Below are 21,307 nucleotides of genomic sequence, written 5' to 3'. Positions count from 1 at the left end.
AACACTGAATTAAACTATTTATCAATGACTGAAATTTCGTAAAGAAAACATGCTATGAACCTCAAGAATATTAACAGTCAAAGATTCAAAGATCAAAAAAGGAATTCTAAGGCCTGGGAAATTATTAATTTTTCTTATATAAAATATTCAAAGTCCTTAAAACTGAGAGTCCTTAGATATGCCAGTGGAGAGCTTTTTGGACTTAAACTCTTTGTCAGTTAATCTGGCGAGTAAGCACCCTTAAGCTGCAGAACAGACTACAACAACTGAGATCCTAAATATCACTAAAAATATTGTCATATAAAGATTTCATTCAGAAGAAGACATAGAATGAAGATTTGGTCAGTAAATAATTATTGTAAGGTAAATTTTTAAATAATAACAATAACCATCCTCATCATGAGATGTAACCATGAACTCTGTCAAGACCCAAACTTTGATCACTCTCTATTTATCTGTTATGTAAAGCATAGTGGTATCTTCTCTGTAAATACTCCATCTATACATTCAGTCATGAAGTTGCAAAGTAAGGCACAGTGACCTACAGATTTCAAACATTAATTGAAACATTTCTTAAGCAACTTGCAAATTTAGCAAAACCAAATAATGAAGTTGTGGGATATAGACTACTGTCCCCCTGGAAACTGAGTCTTACAACTCATGTTTATATTTACATTTACTATGTTTTACAACATAGAAACTTAGAGGCAGAATATAACCAAAATGTCCTCCTTTTTTAAACATAACTTGAGGTTCTTGCTTTGTGATGCTACATGCTAGTCCTACCCCTGCACAAACACCCAATTTCTAAGTTCATGCTTTCTGTACACCTGGAACACTTGCCTTTTACACAGGAGATCCCACCATTTAATAAAATAAAACTACTCAGGAGTACAAATGCATTTCCATCCTATCACTTGCATCTGCTAACACAGCATTTTAATAGGTTTGTAATTTAATAGGTTTGTCAACCACCCACTGTGCTGTCTAAATACCTGATTACATGGATTTTAAGATCAAATTTACCAATTAGTTTAAGTTGCAGGAAATGACTTCAATATCTGCTGTTATGTTATGTAAAGAGTATTTGAGAAATATACATCACACAGCATTTGCTATAGTGAATGATCATGCAAAAAAAAACCCCAAAGAATTAAGAGATTCACTTTAAAGCATAAAGAAAATTGGAAATGTGATTGAAAGAGATGCTGATATAAGGACACATGAAGGCATGCAGTTGCAGACTTGGTTTACCTTGTAAAAACAGGATTGTGTATACCATATAAATGCTCTTTATGATAACCATTATTACCATTTTCCGTACTGTAATAAAATAAATACACCAAGAAAGACCATGTTAACTATAAGATGCACTATGTACAATATGGCTTCTAAGACATGTACATGGATGATGGTATTATATGCAAAGATAAATTATGTCTGTACAATAGAATATAACTTTTCCTTTGTATCATTCAAGATTTATGGCACCATTATAATTTCACATTTTATAGTATTTTTATATTCTCCAAAATACAATTAATTATTTTTCTAGTCTTGTTGAGTTGGAGACTCTAATATAATCCATTAAGTCTGGAGAAACAGAACATGTTACTTCTTTTGAAATAACAAGTTACATTAAAAATATAAACCCTCCCACATTAATAAAATAATTTTAATAAATATCAGCAAAAATGTCTTACGTTTTCATGGGTATATTTTCGAAACTAAAAAACACAGAAAAGGAGGAATAATTAACTAGACACTAATAAGTGAGTAATTTCAGCTGTACATGCCTGTTTCTGCTCTATTGACTTGTGAATGTGCAATGAAAAACAACCACTGTGAAATGGGAGAAATGCAGTGCACAGGCTAACTGAACAATGAGCAAAACAAGGAGCAGAAAAGAAAACAGTAAAAAAACTGATAGGAAAATATGTAAGAATAGTTATCATAAAGTAAAATGCCAAGTCCCTGAGACAGAGGAACTGCAATTGAAAAGGAAAGACTGGTTAGGAATAACTAAGACAGTAAGAAAGTAAATAATTAATTCAAGGAGACTACAAATCAGGCACAATTCACTTTAACCAGTTACTTAGCAAAGCTACTAACTTGCACATTTAGAACTTATTTATATAAATGCTGCTCACAAAGGTCTGAAGATCTCATTCTGACGTAAGGTTCTCTAAGTCAGAGCCAGCACTCTCTGCATTCATGGCAAGTCAAGGCTACCAAAGGCCACCTGCATGAAGCACTTTGCAGGCACTGACCTGCAGCATTACACATGAACATGCAGCTCTAATCTGGCAGCACAGGTTTAAGAATTATAGAGCCTTCACACGAAACACTAGAAAAAAACATTTTAATCCATTTGTCATTTAACTTATTTTGGAAAATATACTTACTCATCATAAACATCCTCTGTATCCATCCTACGATAGTATTTAGAGAGTTTTACAGCAAAAATTATGGCAGGAATTAGAAACATTGAAGAGCCTCCCAAACCAAACCAGAAGGTATTCTGAAACAAAGGGAACAGAAAAATCAAGGGAAAAAGGTCATGGAGAAAACTAATCAGTACTGTACTGAAGCCTTGCTTGATATTCTAACCATAGTCACCAAAAGAACACAGTAGAAATTAGTTCTTGTCAAAATATGAGTTTCCAGCACCTTCTCAAGGCACTTTATAACTTGCAAACGGCAGCCCTGTTTGTGTAACTAATTTCATTATCATACAGTTGAACTGAGTTATCACCTGCTGTTAAAATGATGATTTTTCAAATTTGATTTGTATTGGCTGGAGGCATTTTTGCTTCCAAGTGACTCAGCTAAGTTCTATCATCATGAAAATCATGGTCCCTCTCTCATCAGAGGGTAATGGCTCCACAAAGGAGAACAGAAGCTCTGTAATGTATGAGCTAATCAATGAATACAACATAGATTAGGAGGTTTTCATGGTTAAGCATTACCAAGATTAAACACTTCACGGCTAAGCATTATCAAGGCCAGTGTTTTGGCTTTGATTGATTACATGTATTACTGGTAGTGTGATTAAGATCTGACTAAAAGTGCCATAAAATAATAGTTAGGAGGCATTTTAGGTACTTTCCAGGCACATGGTGTCTTACTTTACTTTTAATACATGCTGTCCTCTTTCCAAGTTATTTTGGGAAGATGAAAAAGCCAATATTGCCCTTCTATCCTGCTACAAGTCATGCTCAATGTCTACAACATACAGAAATTAATCAAGATCTGTCTGCTACAAGTCTAGTGATGAAAACTCCTTCAGGTTTTCTAGATTTCAGGACAGATACTTGAAAAAGTTTTTCCTTGATATTTTCCTGTCATTTCCTGCCCACACCTCACAACTGTAAGTTAGCAATAGTTAGAGATGAAGCTTCAGATCTTTATGCTTTTCCATTTCAAGGTGGTTCAGAATCAGTTAATCAGTATCAGAATCAGTAAATTCTTCCTAATAGAAGCTTAAGTTTACTGAAAATCTATAAAGTCCAGCACTGGTTTGTCTTTGCACTTGATCCAGATCAGAACATTTTCCTTGCATAACTTTGTGTGTGATACTTTATTATCTTACTTCAGAATGGTCTAGCCAGAATAATTAAACACAGATGTATGTTGAAAGAACTTTCCCCCTGATGCCTCAGTTCTGAGTAACAAAATGTTTCTTACCACAGAATCAGCTATATAGCTGCATAAAAAAATATCTACTGCTGTATCTATCACATTGGCAATAGGCTTGCATGCTGCTACTTCCATGGAAATCTGAAAAAAAATAAAATTAAAAATTACAAGTATCTAACAGAATAAAATAAGAATCTCTAAACTTGCTTACAGTTACAGTTTACTATATTGTTACATCTTACCCTATCCAAGTTCAAAATAAATAACAGTTGGATATGCTATCAACTGAAAGTCTTTTAAACATCAGCTTACTTTCTCAAAGGCTACAGCTGAAGAGAGAAAAACAAAACAAGATGCTAAGGACATCGATTTGAACTATGCAGTGTCAGGTTCAGGGTAGTACCCGCACAAACAGTAGATTTCAGGCTAGCCCTGAAAGTGATACTGTTAAATTTGCATTGCATTCCAACCAACACAACTCATTACTTCCATTCTGCAAATGCTACAAAACTGTAAGAGATTTTCCCACTCATGCTAAGTACAAATGTATTAAAACCTGAAACTATAAAACACACTATCAAAGTAACATTGATTTTATTACTAATACTGTTTAGCTTTCTTATTTTTAAACAAAGCTTCTCTCAAAGTAAATGCACCTTACCGACTCCTTGACCCACTCAGTGTACTGCTCGAAGTAGCCAATTATGGTATCCATGTACTTTTTTGTCTCCTAGAACCAGATCAAAGAGAACAAAAGCAAGTTAAACTCTATCTCTGTGACATTATATATTAATGTACTTTGATCAAATAGAGCTTACCTGGACAATAACTTGAGAAGCGTTGTTATTTATGAGATTCTGGGCAGCATTAACAGCACTAATGACATTTTTCACCTTAACCTGGACAGGAAGAGATGGTGTTTAATGTAAACAAATCCCCTTCAGGCTGTTGCAATGGCTCTATGGCCACTGCCAAGAACCTATTCTCTTGATAAACCAGTGACACTGTCTTGTCAAAACCTGACAAAAAATGCAATTCCAGACAGAACACAAGCCTGCCTAAGGATTCATGATCATTGCAATAGTGTCTCATTCTGGAAAAGGATGCTGTCAGTGGTTATGATATGCTTTCTTTTCCTGGAACCTACATAACTAATTTATGTACTATGATCAGTTTTAACTTCCTCTCTCTTTCCTTAACACAATGTCTGTACATACACTACATATACACAAAGTGCACAGGAAGAAAACAGTGGGCCATATACCATCACAACAACTCTTGATGACTGAAGTAGGATTCTGTACAGCCAGAATATGCCCCTAATAAACTACCTGAAGGATTGAGATGTTTTTGCAATATATGTACAATACCATTCTCCCACAGAACACACACAAGGGACAGTGTACATAGAGCCTGAATATGTAGAGATATGTTTCTTAAATATACTTTCAAGTCAAACATTCTTTTCTTATCAACATGTCATGGCTTCTTCCCTCCTCACCCAGCTTCAAATCACAGATTCTAACATACGCCTACATAGATAACAGATACCTAGCTGCTCTGCTGTTGTGGATGGGTGAAAACTGTAATGAGAAGCACTAAGGTAGGTATGGCCCATAAAGCTGTTGAGACTATGACTATGCCACTAGTGTGGCTGGATTCTTGCTGTCAGAGCCAAGGCATGGTGGTGGCTGATCGCTTTCCTTCCAGGAAAGTAATAATCCCATTTCTCACTCTGGCAGAGTGAAGCCAGCTGGTCTCACTGTGGTGCAGGCACTACTTAGAGGGGGAATGTGGGGTGCCCTGGAAAAAGCTCTATACAGATCCAGGATCCCAGAGCAAGGCTGATGGTGGAGAAGAAGGAACATGAGTACAACCTGAAGAAACAGACCCCTGTGGGAGCTGGGCATGGACAAAAGGTGGTTAAGGACGTGAAGCACAAACCTCTCTTTTGTCAGTTGTACTTTTGCATTGTGTTTCATGGTTGCTCCCCCCAACAATCCTTTGCTTTCAAGGATTCTAGAAAAGAAATCCCTAGATTCTGAGGAAAATTAAAAACACCCTACATAGACTGGTACTGAAGCTTATTTTATCACTTAGTTCAGTTTACAATTCATACTACCAAAGCCATCTTGAATATTCTTTTTTTTTTATTTTTCTTTTTATGCAGAAGAGAGATCTAAATCCTTATTACTTCCTCTATAAATTACAATCTCTTGCAATAACAAAACAGCTACAATAGAAGAAAACTGTACTGAAAATATATGCCCTGTGTATGCAGTGGAAGGATTTAAACCATAAAAATGTTCCTGTTGCCAGAAAGAAAAGCTTACCATAAGTTCAGATGATGTCCTCTTCAGTAACCTAATGCTCTGATTTAAAGTGCTCTATTGGAAAGGAGGGGAGAAAAAAAAGGCTTCAAGTCATGACTGCTGGTAAGAGCTTTCATGTTTTAAGCTTATATTCATGCTTTGATCTTCTATAGATTATTTTATTACTAATAATACATATTACATTGTATACAACAGTAACAACAGCTGCATTAAAATTAATACATTGTGGGTTTAATCACTCAATCAGTACTTCATCAACAGTACTGATTAAACTAAAGTTAGATGCAATAAAGTAAGTAATATTGGAGGGAAGACAGAATAATTAAACTTAGACCCAAAGGTTCAGAGAATTCTATATTGTGCAATTTCTGAAGGGAAAAAGCACTTACCCTAGCTTTAACATATTTCTTGACAGTCAGTTTTGTAAAAGAAAAAAGAGATGAGAATAATTAGGAGTTAATCAGGAAAGAACAGCATAGAATCAGAGTGGACCAGAGGTATTTTTCTCTAAGTGGTACAGACACAAAATATCTGATGCTAGGATAAACTAAAAGTCTTCATGCTATGTAGAGGAAAAAGCAAAATCTAACATGCAGCAGATTCACAGCTGGATACGAGTCCATGTTAAAATCAGGCAGAAGCCTGATTTTGTTTGTTCCATAGCATCAATAAAAAAGATTGGCTCTACATACTACTCCTAGGAGTTTCCAATTTCAATACTGTTAGGTGACTGCAAACTCCAAGAAATAAAGTGTCAAAGTGATAATGGCTTTTATATTGAAGACCACTGACAAGCAAAAAAGAAAATGAGTGATTTAGGGTGTTTTAGGGTTAAGAGTTTGGTAAATTTCTCCCCTGCTTCTTCTTCTATTCATATATAATCGTAAATACCTACAGAAAAGAATGGGGAAGCAAAAGGCCATTATTTTAGACAGCATTATAAAACAGTAGCAGTTTAAGGAAGAAAACCATTTATTAAACACATACTTTAGCAAGATTACTCTTCATTGACACAATCTGTGCTTACAGAAGTCCGGCTTTCTAACCTCTTTAAGAGATATAGAGATTTGTATTTTCTACAAATATGTTTCAGTATTGCTTTAATGTTTTACCATAGCTTGCTCCAGTGGAACAACTTGCTGGTTATGAATCATTCGAATGTTGTTTGCATGTCCTTTTAAGGCATTTTCCAGTGCTCCTTTTGGCTGAAAAAAAAAAAAAGCAATTATGCAATATTGTTCAGTAACCTCAAAGCAAAAAACAATGAAATTTACACATACACTCCAAAACACCTCAAGCTAAAAATGGGGTATGGCAAACTGAATTCCTCAACACAAGGAGGGGAAAAAAAAATAAAAAATCACTGTCTTAAAAATTCAAACCTCAGCAACCAAATCAGATATACTACCTTGCTTTTCTGGCTATAACATTATCTGCACTGATTTAACTGAAGAGAATTTTCACATGATGCACTAAGTCATTTTAAATACAGAAGAGTGAGCACATCTCCCTCACACTCACCACAACCCCAACTTGATTTTAAGAACCCTGCAGCACTGCACCCCAGCTGGGACAAGCATCTCCCAGTCATGGGCTCTCACTTTTGTTTCAGAAATGTGGACATCACCCTGAGGCACCTTCTGCTTTCTGAGGGGCACAGAATTTTAACTATTTTCAGCCAGTCACTTGGAAAGGCACTGGTGAAAGGTATTTGTGGCGCCCACCTTTCAGTCAGAAGGTATGCATTTCTGCTCTGATTTTCAAGTCCAGATGCCTGTCAGGAGCTCAAGCCCATTGCCAAGTACTATAAAATTTGGTTTTACTCTCAGATGTAAATTTATTTTCCATTTTCTTTTGGTGGAAAAACCATTTGGTTCCTTGCACACACACTGAATACACACTGCTAACTCCATTTTGGATGTGTAATAAAGGCAAACCTCAGTGCTCAGAAATGTGTTTGCTTCCTGTGAAGTGTTCATATGAGCACTGAGAAGTTTCAGGATGCCTTATCTCCCATACTGACAAAGTGAATTCATTTACCTAAAACCACATGCTGGTGGTACTGCTCCCTCCTCCATATGCTGACCCCTCGTTTTGATCAAAGTTTTATTCCATTTGCTCCTTCCAGTATAAAAAGCTATGTTAAATTTTGTGTAAAAAGGTGCCAAAAGATACAAACTAGACACCCAAAATTAACTAATGCCATAGTTTTTAGTTTATTTTTTAATTTGTTCTAAGAGCTATCACTAGTAACAAAGTGAGATTATAAAATATCCTTGGAAACCAATACAATTTTTTTAACAATCTAACTTATATAATACATTATATTATTGGGGTTTTGGCCTCTTTTTTAAAGACATTTCATATATTACACTAAATAGCATCTAAGGGAAGAAATAAAAACATACACTGTAACAGTGAACACATTTGCTTATTTACACAAGTATTTCTTTTATATGAAGAGATTACTCTGTCTGATCTATTCTCAATTCTGATGCTTCCTTAAGAGTCTTCTACAAACACAGTGAAAGCACCTAGCAGCACAATACAAAGTTTTCTTTATGGAACTATGCTTGAAGAACCTCAGCTCTCACTTAAACCCAGAGCTGTCTAGCCTTGACATGAGTACAATGAAAACCCCTTAACCAAATAAAAAAACCCAGCAATGAATATGACTGAATGATGCAAGAGGTAGAGAAAACACACCAGGAGCCTCTCCTTGCCCTCCTCCACTTGAGGAGGGATGGATATGTGATACATTCCTAACAAGGTGGTCTCACTCTGCTGTGTCCCCCATCCATCAAGCAATTGTACCACATGTGCAACATAACTCTTCCTCCTGAATCACAGTGCAGGAATCTGTCTTGGGCCAGCATCCAAACTATGAACCTCATTCTGAAAAGTGAGTATGACCTGACCTGGATGTGCATAACAAATAGATCAACTGAACAGTGACTGTCTCTTAGTGTGGATCTGTGTCACTTGCAGATTAATTTGTGGGCAATGTTGTAGCGATAGCCTCTGACAACTGTCCTTCATTCAAAAAGCCCTTCAGAGAAGACGGTTTCTTTTGTGCATTCTCCCTCCACAATGGAGCTCCAGTTCTCATTACAGTCCTTACAATCTGCCAACCATATTCAATTTGTTGCTAATTAAAAAATCTCCTGCTCACTAACTGAAAAAAAAACTAATTCAAATAATTTTTCCAGCATGATCTAACCAATTTTTCTTCCAACTTGGACCCTATGACAGTAATAGGAAATACTGAAACGGAGTATTCCCCTCACTGCCCAAGCAGAGAGTGGAATTTAAGAAAATACACTTTCAAAGTAGAAAATGTACAAGAGCATACAAAAAGCAATAATTAGCAACATTTAAAATACAGTTCAAATGAAACACCATTCTGCAATATTTTTCCTTACATGACATTGCACCATGGATGTAAATGTTTGAAGTACAAAAATTCTCCCACATAAAGTCTACCTTGCTATGTATTTATACTGATATGGTATATAAATTATATATTTTATGTATTAATATACTGCTGAATTGAACTTACCAGCTGGTCTGCTCTTGCTTCTAAATCATTAGCAAATGAGAGAAGATCAACCTTGGTAACACTTTTATTGATCTGAAACAAGATGTAAGCAGTAAGAAAAGGAGTGTTGTTATTTTATTTACAGACAGTTTGCACTTAACCATACCACCTACTCTGTCTACTCTTTATTTTTTTATTTATTAACTTTAACTTCTTAAGTGTTTTTTTCCCAACTTGTGTGAACCTCCAAAACATAGTGTTTCAACAAAACAAAGGCAGATTTTCCTGTTTTGCCTGTTGGTAAATAAATATTTTATTTTATATTTTGTCCCACTCATGGCTGTAGTTGACTACAGTCTCACCTCTGTCAAATATGCTGAAAAGTCTATTCCATCTATTCCTGAAGAGCTGAAATTCAGAAGATTCTCCTTCCCAATTTCATCCAGCAGAATGATTTTGCTGAGGTTTATCTGAATATGTTCAATTTTAAGTGCTACATCTTCTGTATACTGAGAGAGAAATAAAATAAAGTACAAAAGTAGTTTGCAACCAACACATATTCTGCTATAGCCCCTGACCAAAGCATCTGCTTCTGTTGACTCATTTTCATGAAGCAGCACACATTGATTTTTTGCTCCCATCAGTTTAATTCAATTAAATTGAACGGAATCTACCAGGTAATTTTCTAACCTGTCTCTTTATCTCTTTCATACCAAGGGATTACTTGCCTTCCATTCTGTTTTAACTCACATCCCTCCAGGAAATGTTACCCTTTAAGAATGTTAAGTTTTACCCCTAGCCCAAAGTAAGGAAACCTAGAGAAGTCAGTATCTCAGCTGTGGCCAGGACAGACAATCTTTGCCACAGGACTGTATGAGACTCATTTAAATACCTTTAGTGGTGACTGAAGGTGATTGGTTATTGTTACCTGAATCCTTCTGCACTGCACCCAAACTATGTTACCTGCAGTGGCTGCAGATATAGTTGAGCAATCTGAAAATCTGACTTCCTTTGAAGCATCCACCATTAGTCCATTGTGGAAACTCGAAATAACTTTCCCTCTTAGTGAATCTGCCTTGCTCATTTTCATTGTCTATTATCTGGGGCAGGGAGTGTATCTATTAGGTGGGTACAGTGCCTGGCAGAATGGAACATGTATCCCCAAGGGGTTGCTGTAATGAAGACAGGTATTACAGGCAACCCCAAAATTAGTACAGTCCTGTAATGACAATGCAGTTATATATCATTAGAGCTTAACTGGAAAGACTATTTTACTCCAACTACTTCCAACTAAAACCTGGAAATACCATATCCTGGAGCAACAAAATTCTGACTGGAATCAGAGGAGAACACACCCAGACAGGGGTTTATACAAAAAGAAAACTGTCACTGAACACCATAAGCAGTCTTTCGAAGACAGACAGCAACCTTCCACACAAGTGGCAAAGTTAAAACGAACAGTATTATCAGCACATTAAAAAAAAACAGCACATCAGGAAATCTTCCCTGGCCCACTGAGACTGGTAAAAATATCTTATTTGTAAATCAAATTCTTTCTTTCAGATTAGCTTGGACAGCTCTTGCCTCCCTGTAGGATGTTTTGTGTACAAAACATAAATCCCATAAAACCCAGACATGCTATAAGAGCCAACATCCTTCACAATCATGCACTCATTCATACTTTACTTACCATACTAATATTTAAAAGCTCATTGATATTAAACAGATGTTCTAGGTGAAGGGAAGTATAAATTCCTTTGTTTTCCTTGCAATCACTGAAAGAATACAAATACACAGATAAGCCTAAAAACCACCTTGAGGACCAAATATTAACAGAATGATTAACAATGTTTTCTTATTCTTATTTCTTTAGAAAACAAAATACTGATTATAACTTCTGAAGCTCAGTCAATAAGAGAAGTGATTAACAGTTTCTGAAAGATGTAAAATATTTTATCAATTAGTTTGACTAGTATTGTCATACAGCAGTATGCTGACTATCTCTAATGACTCATATATAGGAACAAATTGTTTCTGCTTGTGAACCACTAGAACCAGAATTTCTTCTGGAATGTGTGCAATATTTGGATGTGCCTCAAATATGAAGCAAATATGATACCATAAAAACAGTATGTATAAATTCAATGAACTAAAAAAAGAGTTAAATAAGAACCAAATTAAATCTTAACCATCTATAATGAGATAATCAACTCTAATACCTGTACACTTTTTCAAAAGTCAAGTTAACATTCGGATTTTTAAATATGATCCCAGCAAGATAGTTTTTCCAGTGCTTATTTAGTAAGTAAGGTGTATCCAAAACCTAGAAGACAAAATTCAGTAATGTTACTATAATCCCAAATTTCTTTATGTATTTATTCATATGTGGTCTTTTGACACATAACCACATCTAAACTTATCACCCACTAACAAAAATACAAGCCAAACAGCAGATTCAAACTCTCTGGCGCAGAAACTGAATATTAAAGCTCCCCATTACCAAGGTACAACTGAATCACAAAAATCTGTCTCCAAAGGAAGACAGGCATGCAGTACTAACCCTACAAAGCAAATTAAACCGAGAAAGGATGAATGTCTCTGTTTGGTTTGTAAGGAGGAAGTAAAACCAGGTCCATATTCACTTGAAGAATCCTATAAAAATGATACGCCATACAGCACAGACAAGACCATTGGGAATCATGGGGATTCTATTAATTATTTAATAACATAAATAACCTCACCTTGAATAAATTTTTATCTTCAAAGGGCTCACAGACTAATTTTTCCACATTTCCACCTGTGACAAAAGTGAGCACCACTACAATCATCAGCAGCCAGGAGAAAAGAAAACTGAATCCAACACCACTGGAAAAGAAGATGAGAAAGTTTTTGCTTTGTAAGAACACTCTGTGTATACATATATATGTATACATACTTGTGGCAACAGTGAAGCCAACAGTTAGCAGCTACAATAGAATTATGAAAACTGACTGATGGTTGAAATAGTTCTGTTTTCCAAGTATGTTCTTGCTCTCTGAAACATCTTAAATGTTTTAGCCCAGTAAAGTCTTCAGCTAAAATGCATTTGAAACATCACACTAGCACTGGGCATGCAAACTGTTTTAAGAATTACATTTAAGGGACACAAAGCCATACAATTTTCTTTTTTTTAAATTCAACTCTCTAGCCCTGTGCTCTCAAAAAAGTTTTAGACTTTCAAATGCAATCTTCTCCTGCAGCCAGCAGAAACTACATTAAATCACTCCCAGGCACTTTTCAACCCCAAACATCCAGAAATGCTCTCAGAATATCAAGTGTTTCTTGTCTCCTTGCATGGATTTTTTTTAAACTTTGAACAAATGTTCTAATTCTACTAAAAAGTCATGAATTTCCCCTAATATATTCTATTGCCTGTTCCCAGTTTTGCAGTTTCCAAAGGGACTTGCACAGAAATTCATTAGCCAAAGCACTTGCCTTATAATGGTAAATTCAGAGGTTTTAGTCTTCAGCTGTGATCCTTAATGAAACAACAACCCCAAATACCCAAGCCCTGCACTGTAAGTGTGTGAAATCAATATTTAGTTCTACTTATTTCTCAGCAGTTATACCTAGGTAAGAAACAAAACTCTTTTCATATCTGTGTCCTTCAAAAAGTCAACCAAACTAACTTTCTACCTTTATGTTATTTTTCCCTGGTAAGTGAAACTTACGCCATAAGAAAGTTTCCTCCAGTGTTGGAGATGCAGCCTCTGGTTGTTGGAGAAGCATGTTTATCATACCCACAGGTGCCACACAGCAATCCAAGATAGTAAAAGACCAGAATCAGGACCAACATGCAGCATAGAATGAGACAACCCAACCACCTACGGAGTAAAAGATATAAGTTCTTGATTATTTTCACAGGAAGAACACGCTGGAGACCTTCAGGAGACATCATGCAACACTATATTCCAAAATGTCCCACTTGTTGTTCTGTCTGAGCAGCCAGTGTCAGCAAAGATAAACGTATTTTCTACACCAGCATGGATTTTGGGCCAGCACACAGTCACTGCTGGATTGCAGTCAGCTGCTACTGAAGGACTGGGGAACAAACACCACAGGAACAAGGTGTCCCCAGTTAATGCAGGTGAAGAACCAAATTGCTCCAAGTGGAGCAAAAAATTACTCAAAATTACTCAGAGGAGCCAGATGTTCAAACAGCAATTTATTCATGAATAAATGGATAAATTCATGAATGTGGACTGGCCATTGGTCGTGAAGTACATAGCTGCTCTTACTGTGAGGCTTACTAACATGCTGCACACTGTGTTAGGCTTGTAATTGTAAATAACTATACTTAAGGCTGTAAAAACCTGGGCTTTATGTGTCTGTGCTGGACTGCTTTCAATGTATGGAACAGTTAATGGAATTTGATCAGGAGAAAAATCTAGGATAGGAAATGAACTTTCATTTTTATTAATTACATCATGTTACAGCTCTATCTGTCCAGGCATTTGGAGCGTATCCATTTATTCACACATTACATATCTATCCTTTCATCCTCTCCCAATGCCCTCTGCACTTCTTTTTCCCTTCTGTTGTCACTTCTTCAGCTTTTATTTTTTAAATTCCCTTTTCTCGTCCCCTTATTTTTGTAGAGAAAAATCTGTAAAAGAAATACTGTAATGAACATGCACAGCCAATAAAAAGAAAAACATGAATGCTGACAGGCATATTTATAAAAGGATACTTATTAAGAACTACAAATAGTGCACCTGTAAGTAAGAAAGGACTAGATGGAAAGTAATTTGGACAATACAGGCTTATTGGTTTCATTTGTACTTGAAGTACTGTTAGGTTAGGTTTGACAAAACCAGGTATATAGATGAATGCCATACAGATGAGATCTATTCTCCTGTAGAGGAATAAGACAATATATTTATTTTATTAAATGCAATATGAGCTTCAATGAAAATATCAATAAATTTGACAAATTATGGCCCACCACTAAAACTGTCAGATTATAAATGGGCTAAAGGTAAGAGTAAGCAAGGTTCTAAAGTTTGGTTTTCTGTTCACTTTTATTTATCACTGCATTAAAGCCAGCAACACACATTCTGTAGCAGTGAAACTGATTATGACCCAAACACAGAAGCCAGTATTGGTTATAAAGTCAACTAAAGTATGAAACAAAATATAGGGAGGATTTGATGAGCTTGTGGACAAAAGTGACTAAATCTGGACCAAGACATATGGTATGAAATGAGAAGCTTTACATGACAAAATATGAGGTTACTCAACTGCAAGAGACACAAAAGTCTCAAAAATTATGTTTTTCTCATGATAAAATCAACCACAAAGACCAGTACTGCACCAGTAGGGGCAAGCACAAGTGCACAAAGATTTACAAGGTGTGAAGCAGAATCCCTGCAACTCCTGCTCTGCAGTACAAAAGGTGCTGTAACAACAGATTTTTCTTCAAGACCTCTCTGGTTCTCTGCCCCCACAATTTACCAGCAAATCAATGGAAACAAAACCTAGATAAAAGGTCACCCTGGCACAATGAAATAATAAGTCCCTTTGGGTGTTATGTCTTTGACATCTACCTGTTATCTATCCTTCCTGAAAAAGACCTGAAGGTCTACAGAGTAGAAAATACCTCTTGTTCTGTGGTGAAACAGCACCCAGTTATTGATTAGATAAGGTTTTTGTTTTTACTAAAATGCCAGTACCAAACAACTCCTTTATACATTTTTCTTTCACTGTGTTCATCATTAACAGTTTACTTGCCTTTACAGAACATTAAAATATTACTAAGTATTAACAACAGCTAGTGCTTCAGTCCTGCCTTATTTCTTGTACATACCTGTAGAAATCGTACTGCTCCACTATTGGAAAATAATCTTGAACGTATGTCTCACTCTGTGTAAGATACACCATCAAATCTGCCAAAATCTTCTGAACAGGGAGTGCTCTTGTGAAGGTAGTAATATTTGAACCAATGGATTCCAGCACACTTTTGATATCTAAAAGAATAAACATATTTTACTGTTACAGCTCCATAGAGGAAATTTACATTCCATGTATGCATTATAAAATGCTGTTAAGCCATTTGCCACATGTAACAAGCAAGCCATGAAGACAAGTGTGAGGAAGACACAAGCAGGCAACAAAAGCATCAAGCTTTGAAGCAGCACAACGGCATTTCAAAATACACACTTCGTTTTTAGCATTCCGTATAATGACTCAAGATGCAGACGTTGAGCCAGAGTACTTCCTCTTTCCTCTCATTATAATGAATGTGTCACTTTTTATCCAGCCAACCTAAATCTTGCTTTTCATGCAATATCGCAAATGGCAACACTGAGCAAGACAATTAGCCAGCAAGTTTACAAAGGAGAAGAACAGAATCTATTTAAACTCCATGCCTTGGGAATACACTGTGAAAGAAATTGGACTGCCTATATTGAGAATCTATACTAGTTATTTTCAATCTTATTAAAAGAGATTACTTAAATGAACTCATTCCAACTAGGTAGCGACACCCATGAGGTAAAAATCCATTAAGCCATTTTCCCCTCAGATTATGGTCAAACATGCTACCCTCTACTTACAGTTTAGACAGACATTATTTAGATATACAAAGACATGACTAATTCACTTAATATACATGTCTATGTGTAAAATGCAGTTTCTCTATACTCTTCCCTTCCTTCAACTGGAAACGTACTTAAAAAAGCAGAATGCATAACTACAGGTTGTAATTGTGTGGTAGACAGTACTTCCTTCTTTCTCAAAACACAAGTGGACAAGCCTTTGTCTGTTTTGATGATTACTACTCAAATCCAACCAGGTAACAAATCACAATTGTTTTAGAAGTTTACAGATAAATGTGATTTTTTTCCAGTAAACCTACCTATTTTGTTTTTGTAACTCAAATTTGGTTTTGATACAAACAAAGCCCCACCAATTTATAAATAGATAAATTAAGATGTTTTGCCAATGTTTACACATCTTAGACATGGAAAATGAGTAAATCTGCTCAAGATTTCCTAATGAAAACTGTAATATCAGTTTTAGAAAACTGGCTCATTACAGGCAAGTTTACACAGTACACTATGTTTATATGTATACTGTGCTTTATTTTGCCCAGGAGTGGAAGAAAAAAAACCAAACAAACTGGAAAAACTTACAAGGAACAGCTGCTTATATATAATGCAGAACAGGTCCACAATGCAAGAACAAAAATTAGAACAGATTAGTATACATATGCTATCCTACCATACAGGTACATCAAAGAGCAAAGAAGTGTACAGCCCAAGCAACAAAACAACTGAGACAGCCATTTAAGTCATTCTTAAGCCATATTTTGACTTTCACTTCGCAATCCACCACATTTTAATACAGCAGCGGGGGGGGGGTGGGGAGGGGTGTCAGTTTTTCTAACATCACACTCCTAAATATGTCACAAACACATTGGTCAAGGAAAATTAGGTTTTCAACCAAATAAAGCATTAGTGTGAAGTAAAGATCACAAGATTTCTCATTACTTGTGCAGTAAAAAGCCTAACAGATAAAACTCCTCCAATAAAATACCACATGGTCTATTTTTAGATTTAATTTCTAGTCCTTATCAAGACACAGTTGCTTTGTATGTTTTTTTCCTATTGCACCGAATTTAAAAACAAAATAAAACTATTTTTAAAAAATAGTTTAATTTCACATTTCCATGTTTAATGATATTTAGCAAGGAAAATACATTACCAATAAAAAAACCAAAAACATTAAGTAAAGTGAAAAAATAATTTGTTCCCACCTGATAAAATATTCTTCGTTTGATTCACCACCAAGTCTGGAGTATCATTAAATGCTGCATAACCCTATAAAAAAGGGTAATAAAATTATGGCATGTTTCTCATTGTCAAATTGTTTGTAGTTTTTCTCCTTTTATTCAAGGATCAAAATTACACACATACTAAAATGTATATGGTAATACAAGAAAAATATGGTTTATCACTGCATATTACAAAAGGTGAAAGCAAAATCCAAATTTCAGATTAAGCTTCGTCTCTAGAATATTCCTTGGGGGGAAAAAAAAAATCTATATTTAAATACACATGAATCAGTCATACACATCTCAAACGCTGCTGCCTGTCAGATCTAGCTCAAACCAGCCAGAAACCCACATATGAACATTCACTAAGTGAAAGAAGTTACTCTGTACCAGCCTAACACCACCTGTTTCTAAGTCTATGCCTTTCAAACATGAAATGCATGTTACAAACAATGAAATCCAATTGCCTCTAAAAACACTGCAGTGGCTTCTTCAGTGAGAAGGGGTGCACACTATGGGGACCAAGCTCAGTAGCTCATTTGGACAGAAAGGAGAAACCATTGCAGTGGATACTTGAAGCCTTACTCCCTGAAAGCCTGATCACTGCAGAAGCAGGAAGGGGTCTCAACCCCCACACACAGCCTTTGGTTTCAGAAAGTGCCTTCTATTCCTAACACACATTTTCAGATTCCTAGATTTTTCAACTGCTCAAACTAAGCCATTCTTCTCCTAGATGAAAATCATAGGTTTTTCTGGAAAGACTTGAAAAAATACTAACAGCCATTACACTTGGTCCATTGCACCAGATTTAATGTTAAATATGCACATAAAGAATTTGAAATAAATATTTCAAGATAGCTGGAATATAATAAAACTAATTAAGAGACCATGGATTTTTTTATTTCTTGAGTTTGAACCAAAAAGTAGAGAGCATACTACTGGATCCACATTTCTGTCTTTTCATTTTTTAAGGACTGTTCCTTCAAGCAGACAACCTGCAAAATATTTTAGATTTGTATTATCCTGGAGATACAAAGCACTACATTCATACTTTCAAGTGGTAAATCTTGTCCAAACAATGAGAGATATCCAACTATGAAGCAGGTTGAGGTGGCAACAAAATAATTCTTGAGAAACCAAGGGGAAACAAGTGATACACATATCCCAGTTTACTCATTAACAGTCTAAAAATCTATCCAAGAAACATACCTTTTGAACCAGACTAGAAAGGTCTATTTTAAGGACATCATTGACCTTTGCAAGCTGGGAGCTCACTCCTGGCAGCTGGGAAGGAAAAGACATGACTGAGCCACATCAAAATAGCAGTTTTGCTAATTCAGTAAATATTTCAAAGTTAGGAGAGAGGGTAAAGAAATTGAAGTGATCTTTAGGAGAATCTTACTAAACACTCGTGAAACCTCCGTTGTACAAAAGCAAAGCTTAACCCTCAGCATTTTTGGGAGGGCAGATTATTTCACTGCCCAGAACAGCACTTTAACATAGCTGCTTGACACACATATCCTTTTCTGCACAGAAGATGAAAACAGTCACTGGAATTACCCAGAAACACAGAAAAAGGGAAAGTCACTTATCTCACAAGTGAAGCACAACACCAAGCCACTGAGCTGCAGAAATACTACTGGGCTTATTCCAAGCAATCACACTTTGTGAGCCTGAAAAATATTATTGAAAGATCTTACCCCACTAAAATTGGCGTTGATGGTCAGTTGACCCAATGAATTCCTGATGATATTGCAAGTTGAGGCAGCCTGAGCCGCATTGCACGCGGAGTCATTGAGGGTGTTGCTTAGGTGCATTTTAACATCTGTCAAGTTTGCATGAAGTCTCTCTGTTCCCTCCTGCAAAACCTCCACAGAGACACTCACGTTTTCCAGTGCTTCCTTCGTTTCTCTGATGGCTGGAAAGATGTGAAATTTTTAAAAAAACACATTTGTTAGAAAGCAGAAGTTAGAAAGCAGAAGATACAGGCATGAAGAGAAAGTGTACATGCATAAATCATATGATCTTCTTAACAACGGATTTATTTACTGCCTCCCTCCCAGAAAAACCCCCTAGCACATAGTATGTACTTATTGCATATAAAAATATACCACTTACGCTTTCCTACAAAGAAATTAATATGCTCAAGTTACTTTTATTGAGATTTCATACACTTCCTACTTTTCTGCCTTTTCCCTACCTCTCCTTCCTCAGTGGTACAAGTAAAGAACTTTAACACTCGGTCATTAGAAACTAAAAGGCCATATCCATCAAATTGTATTTTCAGTATTTTCCTTATAATCCAACTCACAAATCATATAGCTGCAAGATGAAAGGTAAGGAGATCATGTTGCATCAGCCAAGTATTAATGAGTGTTCCACACTGTCTGGCTTTAGATTCCAATCCAATCACATCAAACAAACAAAAGAAAATTAAAAGAACTCCAAACACTTAACAGGTGTTTAGTACACAAAGAACCACACAGACACAACTAAGAATACACAAAGTTACAAAAATAAAGTGCACTTCACACCACACAAGGTTATATCGTGTTTTTTACCTTTGATAGCCCTTTCCACTTTGACTTCAAGACAAATAAGAGAAATAAAGCAAAAAAAAAAAAGGAGAACGATGACAAGTGAATGAGAAAGAATTCATGGGTGTAAAAAAAACCAAACCTAAAGTGACTCAAGTTCATGGATACCTTCCCTTTGCTCTTTAAGCTGTATCTGATTCCTGAAAAAAGAAGCCTTAAATGAAATAATAAGAAAGGAATATTTTCTCTAAAGGGAAAGAAAACTAAGAATGAGAAATGCCAAACTCAAAGATACAATGAAGAAATGCTGGTTAACACTCTCAGAATAATCTTGGCAGTGTAGAGGAAAAAATCCCTGACCTGTTAAAGACTAATCTGCAAATAGTTATGGCTATAACAATTACACAACTCTAAAAGGGGTTTTCCTAGTTTCCCTTATATTCAACAGAAAGGGACAGCAACCTGAAGCAGGAAATTCAGATTTCATCTCTATTCAATGACTGCCAAAACTAAGTATCAACAATAGCATGTAAATTTTGATTTTGATTTTAAGTGTATTTATAAATCTTAAGGTGTCTGAAATCCTCAGTTGAAAAGAAATATACAGGCATCTAGAAAACTGGAAAGTTGACTCATGGTATTGCACAAAGCTATCCCATGCTGTGCCTGTTCTACCATGGCAACAAAACATTATACAACAACATGTACATCTTTACCTCCTGCCATTGTCAGAGCTGCATCAAGTGCAGGACGTACTTCTTTTCCCAGCTGTTCTTGAACTCTGGTTCCAAGCACAGGTCCAACATCTGTAGTATGAGGAGATTAAAAAAACAACACATTAAACACTAGCTCAGTTTAAACTGTCTCTTCCTGCTGTCAGACTCTGTACTTAACAAATGCATGTATTAAGTATATCCATATATGTATGCTTATATGTATATTGTATATATACTGTTTCATTTATACATACATATACGTATTAATAAATATATTATTGAAACTTTTCTAAGGTCTTACAGTCAGAACCTAAGTAACAGAAGGTAATGGAGGGACACCATTCTGCTTTAGCTAGCTATAAGTCTATAAATGAAAGAAGTAAATCAAAATATGGTGGAAAATATTCATTAATACTTGACCACATGGGTAAAGATGCACAAGAGTTTCAACAAACTCCACAATATGTACTTCACTGCATTTACTACTTTTTTGAGAACGGGATTTTTTCCCACAATTCATCTTACAGATGTCCAGCATCAGGACAGGAAATTTGTGGCATACTCTTTCTCTACATACTACGTTTTCATAGTGCAAGAGGAACTAAAAAGTGGACTCTTTTTCCTTTCTCCTGTTCCTCATGTAACCAGAAACATCAAGGTCACCCACAAGCCAGACCTGGTAGTCAGCTCTGCTGAAATCCCTTAAGCACATTAAGGCCCTGTACCATCAT

General features: G+C 35.9%; 1 protein-coding gene across 17 annotated transcripts in view; it reads right to left on the bottom strand.

Annotated features, from left to right (window-relative positions):
• PROM1 (prominin 1) overlaps positions 1-21,307 on the bottom strand; it is a 62,353-nt gene that overhangs the window by 2,551 nt on the left and 38,495 nt on the right. For 3 of the 17 annotated variants that reach the window (XM_015625219.3, XM_015625224.3, XM_015625220.3), the window contains 21 exons: positions 20,577-20,666; positions 19,885-19,908; positions 19,024-19,241; positions 18,533-18,607; positions 17,306-17,369; positions 15,356-15,515; positions 13,221-13,373; positions 12,252-12,375; positions 11,730-11,833; positions 11,201-11,285; positions 9,873-10,019; positions 9,532-9,603; positions 7,085-7,177; positions 6,362-6,379; positions 5,973-6,026; positions 4,458-4,538; positions 4,301-4,369; positions 3,688-3,780; positions 2,406-2,521; positions 1,704-1,727; positions 1,255-1,323 (listed from right to left, as the gene is read on the bottom strand). In XM_015625219.3, coding sequence (XP_015480705.1) covers positions 1,255-1,323; positions 1,704-1,727; positions 2,406-2,521; positions 3,688-3,780; positions 4,301-4,369; positions 4,458-4,538; positions 5,973-6,026; positions 6,362-6,379; positions 7,085-7,177; positions 9,532-9,603; positions 9,873-10,019; positions 11,201-11,285; positions 11,730-11,833; positions 12,252-12,375; positions 13,221-13,373; positions 15,356-15,515; positions 17,306-17,369; positions 18,533-18,607; positions 19,024-19,241; positions 19,885-19,908; positions 20,577-20,666 — 1,933 coding nt within the window. Of the gene's footprint in view, positions 1-1,254; positions 1,989-2,405; positions 2,522-3,687; positions 3,781-4,300; positions 4,370-4,457; positions 4,539-5,972; positions 6,027-6,361; positions 6,380-7,084; positions 7,178-9,531; positions 9,604-9,872; positions 10,020-11,200; positions 11,286-11,729; positions 11,834-12,251; positions 12,376-13,220; positions 13,374-15,355; positions 15,516-17,305; positions 17,370-18,532; positions 18,608-19,023; positions 19,242-19,884; positions 19,909-20,576; positions 20,667-21,307 lie in introns of those variants that run through there. The other 14 variants (XM_015625221.3, XM_015625233.3, XM_015625232.3 and 11 more) reach the window with 11 other exon arrangements.

Source organism: Parus major, chromosome 4 (genome assembly GCF_001522545.3).
Source record: "Parus major isolate Abel chromosome 4, Parus_major1.1, whole genome shotgun sequence".
NCBI classification, from domain to species: domain Eukaryota; kingdom Metazoa; phylum Chordata; class Aves; order Passeriformes; family Paridae; genus Parus; species Parus major.
Note: the sequence above shows the minus strand (reverse complement) of the source record. Positions and strands in the feature narration are given on the sequence as shown.